This window comes from Eurytemora carolleeae, unplaced genomic scaffold (genome assembly GCF_000591075.1).
Source record: "Eurytemora carolleeae unplaced genomic scaffold, Eaff_2.0 scaffold85, whole genome shotgun sequence".
NCBI lineage: Eukaryota > Metazoa > Arthropoda > Copepoda > Calanoida > Temoridae > Eurytemora > Eurytemora carolleeae.
This window is the reverse complement of record NW_019396334.1, coordinates 480,734-486,734: the sequence shown is the minus strand read 5'-3', so window position 1 is coordinate 486,734 and position 6,001 is coordinate 480,734. Positions and strand designations below refer to the sequence as shown.

Below are 6,001 nucleotides of genomic sequence, written 5' to 3'. Positions count from 1 at the left end.
AAATGATCATTTCACATAGACTCTATGGCCTATGCCTTTCACTTTACAAACGATGATTTTCCGTTATAACTATAAATTAAATGATGTTTTTTATTCACCCTAATTCATTTTAAATAAAAAAATAACTGATTGCGACTTCAAGATTGTTTCAGCCGATTTTTCGTTCAGAATTTAAATAAGTGAACGGTCCCTTTGAAATCAAAGTATTAACATGCACAGATATATTGCTAGGTAGAGAGGGAGAACAGTTTTATTGTTTATATTTCTGATTTTAACATTAGTTTAACACAGGCAACTTATTTAATATATTTCTCTTAAACATAAAAAAGAATTAAATATAAAATCAATATTCAAATTTTGGATTAAACCTGATCTGAAGAAAGATATCTGACATTTAATTTATAAATGACAAATCTTTAACAGTCTGAAGATGAAAAATAGATCTTGACAAATTCCTCTGACAATTTTATCAAATTCATTTCTTCAGAATACTTTCTTTACACTTGGATATATTAAGGGTTTTAAGCAGAATTTACAAAATTTTGCGTGCAAATATTCATTTCCGCTGCAAAGTGCGCATTTTTTGGCATTTTTGCGTTGAAAAATTCCACATTATTTAGGCTGTTCAATCAAATACGGAATTTAATGAATTTAATGGATTGAATTTAATGAAATTTACGCACGAAAAAACAAGGTTGTATAATGATTTTAGTTATAATTTGGTTAGTTTTCAATTTAAATCTACTACTACTACTGTAAAATGTGTGCAAACACCTAGATAGAGAATATTTCACCCAAAAGATAAAAAGAAAAATAATTAATATATTTTACAACAAAACTGGTTCGTTCAACGGAAACTGCGCAGAGATAATAAAAATAAAGGTCAATTTCACGCAATTTGCAAACCTAATTTGCAACCTAATTTGCAAACCTAATTTGCAAACCTAATTTGCAAACCTAATTTGCAAACCTAATTTGCAAACCTAATTTGCAAACCTAATTTGTAAACCTAGTTTGCAAACCTAATTTGTAAACCTAGTTTGCAAACCTAATTTGCAACCTAATTTGCAAACCTAATTTGCAAACCCAATTTGCAAACAAAATTTGCAAACCTAATTTGCAAACCTAGTTTGCAAACCTAATTTGAAAACCTAATTTGCAAACCCAGTTTGCAAACATAATTTGCAAACATTATTTGCGCATGAATAAGATGGGATTCTTGATTCCGTAAAATTTCAATTTAGAGAAAAGTATGTGCAGTTTGTTGACAAATTATCGCAAATTGTAAAAATTTGCCCTCAGTGGAAACCCTGGATATATATTACAGCTGTTTTAATACATTTTATCTATTGAATTGTATTTTATAGAGTCCACATAACTTAGAGTTAAAGTGTTTCTGTCTGATAATTGTCTATTCCCATTGGTGGTTTCTAAAATGCAATACGGTCTGAATGCAACATAAGAAATAAAGAAATTGTCTGAATTTTAAAAATTTCTGAAAAAAACGACAATATTTTTCTTTTTTTACTGAATAAAAAAATTTAAATGTTTTTGTTTTTATTCTGCCATTATTTAAAAGGAAAGGTCTCCTGAAATAAAGTCTACATACTTTTGTATATACACTTCTTTTATTCACAACATATAACTTTGACTGGTTAACTTTACTATTGACTTTGCTCACTTCAAGATTGTCAAGTCTTTTATAAACATCAGACCTCTACTTCACCATTAGAATATTCTTCTTCAGAATCTGAATCATCTTTAAACATGTCTGCCAGCTTTTTAAACCTAAACAAGAAATCACAGAATAAAATGAAGAAAATCAAATCAAAAATAATTATTTTATTTCCTTCTTTTAGAAAATATATTTCAGTCTAACTTCTCAGATGCTAAACGTGCTTAACAATTATATTTTCTTTTCAGATCTTCTAGATCAAATAAGCTTTGAAACAAAGCAGAAGTCAAAATATAAAGTTGATTTCATTTTTTTTTTCAATTGAAGAAAAATATTTTGGAAATATCTAACATTTTTTGGAGAAAATCTGGATACCAATCAAAACTTTATAGCACGATGATTTGTTACTTGAAATTATATTCTCTGTTCAGAGTTGCTAAAATCTGTTATTTGAAATTATATTCTCTGTTCAGAGTTGCTAAAATCTGTTACTAAAAATTATATTCTCTGTTCAGAGTTGCTAAAATCTGTTACTTGAAATTATATTCTCTGTTCAGAGTTGCTAAAATCTGTTATTTGAAATTATATTCTCTGTTCAGAGTTGCTAAAATCTGTTATTTGAAATTATATAATCTGTTCAGAGTTGCTAAAATCTCTTTACTTAAAATTATATTCTCTGTTCAGAGTTGCTAAAATCTGTTACTAAAAATTACATTCTGTGTTCAGAGGTGCTAAAATCTGTTAAACAATGAAATAAGTCAAATTTTTAACTTATCTGATTTTAAGAAGATATCAATGTAAGCGTAGTTTCAAATAAACTTATATCTAAATTGACCTACCCCGATTTACAATGATACCCTAGAAACCAATGACGGATCATCAATGTTATGTGTGAAAACACATTAAAAAGAATAGATAAATAAGGTAACTTGTCTGTTATTCTTGATCAAGGTTTTCAAGGGTACTGTTGTGAATCGGAGAATCCCCTTTATAAATGAAAGGTCAATTTAAATGTCGCTTACAGTCCCTTTAGTTGGAAAGAAAAAGAACTGACCAAAAAACCATCTTTACCTGTATCCTAGAGCATTAAACTCAGCTGATAAATCCACACTTCTCACTCCAGACTCTATACTGCTTAATGATCCAGCTAAACTTCCAGACCCTTCATAACTAAACTCTAGCACCTACAGCAAAATAAAATAATGAGCTAACCAAATCATAACTATATTCTAGCATCTCAATTAAAATATAGCAATTATAAAGCTATAGGCTTTAAGATCCTTTATAACTAAACTCTAACATCTAGAATAAAATAAAATAATGATCTAACCAAACTTCCAGATCCTTTATGACTAAACTCTTGCATCTAGAATAACATAAAATAATGATCTAACCAAATGTCCAGACCCTTCATAACTAAACTCTAGCATCTAAAGTAAAATAAAGCAAAAATATAACCAAACTTCCAGTCCCTTTAACTCAACTCTAGCATCTAAAGTAAAATATATCAATGATCCAGCTAAACTTCCAGACCCTTCATAACTAAACTCTAGCATCTAAAGTAAAATAAAGCAATAATCTAACCAAACTTCCAGATCCTTTATAACTAAACTCTTGCATCTAGAATAAAATAACTAAACTCCTCTGTCTCTAATTACTTTGTAATATTTTGATGAATGTTGTATCTGGTGTATTGAACTTTAGTGTGTTCAATAAACTTCAGCCAAGAGCAAGGAAATAACAAGGTAATAAAACGAACATCAGGAACCAAATGCTGAATCTCATCTTCTAGAACCAAATGCTAAATCTCTTCTTCTAGAACCAAATGCTCAATCTCTTATCAGGAACAAAATGTTGAATCTTTAATTTAGAACCAACAGCTGAATCTTTAATTTGGAACCAAATGCTGAATCTCTTTTCGAGAACCTAAAACTGAATAATGAATCTTAAACCAAATGTTGAATCTTAAATTTGGAACCAAATGCTAAATCTCTTATTTAGAACCAAATTTTAAATTTAAAAATCTGGAACCAAATCCAAAATCTTTAAATTGAAACCAAAAATTGAATCTTAAATCTGGAACCAAATGCTAAATCTCTTATCTAGAACCAAGTTTTAAATCTAAAAATCTAGAACCAAATCCAAAATCTTTAAATTGAAACCAAAAATTGAATCTTAAATCTGGAACCAAATGCTGAATCTCATCTTATAGAGCCTATAGCTGAATCTCATCTTATTGAGCCTATAGCTGAATCTCATCTTATAAAGCCTATAGCTGAATCTCATCTTATAGAGCCTATAGCTGAATCTCATCATCTAAAACATCAAGCTGAATTCTAAATCTGAAAACAAAAGTTTAATCTTTAGTCTGAAACCAAAAGCTGAATCTAATCATGTACAACCAAATGCTGAATCTCTTATTGGGAACCAAAAACTGAATTCTAAATCTGGAACCAACGCTGAATCTCATCATCTGGAACCTCAAACTGAGTTCTGAATCTGGAATCAAAAGTTGAATCTTAAATCTGGAACTAAATGCTGAATCTCTTCATCTACAACCACAAGCTGAATTCTAAATCTGGAACCAAAAGTTGAACTTTTAAAGTTAAATCTCATCATCAGAAATATCCTTAACTGTGCAGTATTTCCTAAAGTATTCGAAAAAACCTTTTTTCTCCCGATTAAAATTTCAAAGAGTTTAGGTCAAAGATGGGACTTTCATGTTTATTTAATTTATTTAATTTGTAGGTAGTTTCTTTCTAAAAATGTGTCTAAATAAACTTAAACTTAAATATTTTTAGAATCCCTGTGTGCACATATATGCGAGTAAATATTGTACAGAACAATGTACTGTAGGTAAATACTGTATTGTACAATACTGTACTGTACAATACTGTATTGTACAATACTGTACTGTACAATACTGTACTGTACAATACTTTACTGTACAATACTGTACTGTACAATACTGTACTGTACAATACTGTATTGTACAATAGTGTACTGTACAATAGTGTACTGTACAAAAGTGTACTGTACAATAGTGTACTGTAAAATAGTGTACTGTACAATAGTGTACTGTACAATAGTGTACTGTACAATAGTGTACTGTACACTTTTGTACAGTACACTATTGTACAGTACACTATTGTACAATACAGTATTGTACAGTACAGTATTGTACAGTACAGTATTGTACAGTACAGTATTGTACAGTACNCTGTACTGTACAATACTGTACTGTACAATACTGTACTGTACAATACTGTACTGTACAATACTGTACTGTACAATACTGTACTGTACAATACTGTACTGTACAATACTGTACTGTACAAAACTGTATAATTCTGTACAGAACAATGCTGCACTAAAATGCACTGTACAACAAAGGAATTACCTGATCTAAAGAAAAGTTTGCTGTTGTATCTTTGTCTATAATTGGTTGTACATCTCCAAGATCTGTCTGGGTCTCAAAACCTTTCACAAAAACAGAAATCAACCTTTTAAAACAAGGGTAACTTATTTCTTGAGAGAGACATTTTCTTTAATGTTTTACTGGCTTATCAAACCTTTTTACTAAAACCAAATAACGAAATAAGTTATCAAAATATTGTAAATATGTTGTCTCTGAAAATATATTAAATATTATTTTATTAGGCTTTTTTTCAGTTAACGACGTTAAATTGTTCCAAAAAATGTTCCTAGTAAGTAAAATACATATTGGATTAGGGTTGTCAATCGTTTTTGAAAACGATCAAAAGTGATCGTTTCGTTTTTGGAAAAAAACTATCATTTTTAAAAACGACCCACTCGTTTTGAACTTTAAGAAAACGAATAACGACAGTTTTTGAAAACGACCGTTTTTGAAAGCGACCGTTTTTGAAAACGATCGTTTTTGTAAAAAACTATTTGCGACCATTTCTTAACGATTTTAAAAACGATCGTTAACAGAACGACGAGTTTTATAAAAACGTTTGTTTAAAAAAAAGATCGCTAAGCAAAACGGTCTATTTAAAACGACCATTTTTTAAAAACAAACTTTTAATAACGATCATTTCGTTTTCGATTTTTCGTCGTCGTTTTAATAACGAAAAGATGGTTTTTCAAAAATTTTCAAAAAAAAATTATTTAAACAAATTTTAACTACACCATTTATAGATGTATTTATATCTTTGTGTGTGAATAAATCTTTATAATTATAATAATAATAAATTCTTTTTTATCAGAAAAAAAAACATATTTTCATCTTCCAAAACAGAGTTTCACTCATGGTTCATAGTATTAAATGAAAGAAAAAATAAATGTTTATGTTGTCAGTTTTAT

The 6,001-nt window shown here is 28.9% G+C and overlaps 1 protein-coding gene across 1 annotated transcript; it reads right to left on the bottom strand.

The window, feature by feature from the left end:
- Positions 1-245: 245 nt before the first annotated feature.
- LOC111701138 (cadherin-2) lies at positions 246-5,948 on the bottom strand. Its single transcript, XM_023472301.1, has 4 exons — positions 5,945-5,948; positions 5,076-5,203; positions 2,747-2,859; positions 246-1,788 (listed from the first exon to the last, which is right to left on the bottom strand). Exons 1-4 carry the CDS (start codon positions 5,946-5,948, stop codon positions 1,710-1,712), a joined length of 324 nt encoding a protein of 107 aa, XP_023328069.1. The 3' UTR covers positions 246-1,709.
- Positions 5,949-6,001: the final 53 nt, after the last annotated feature.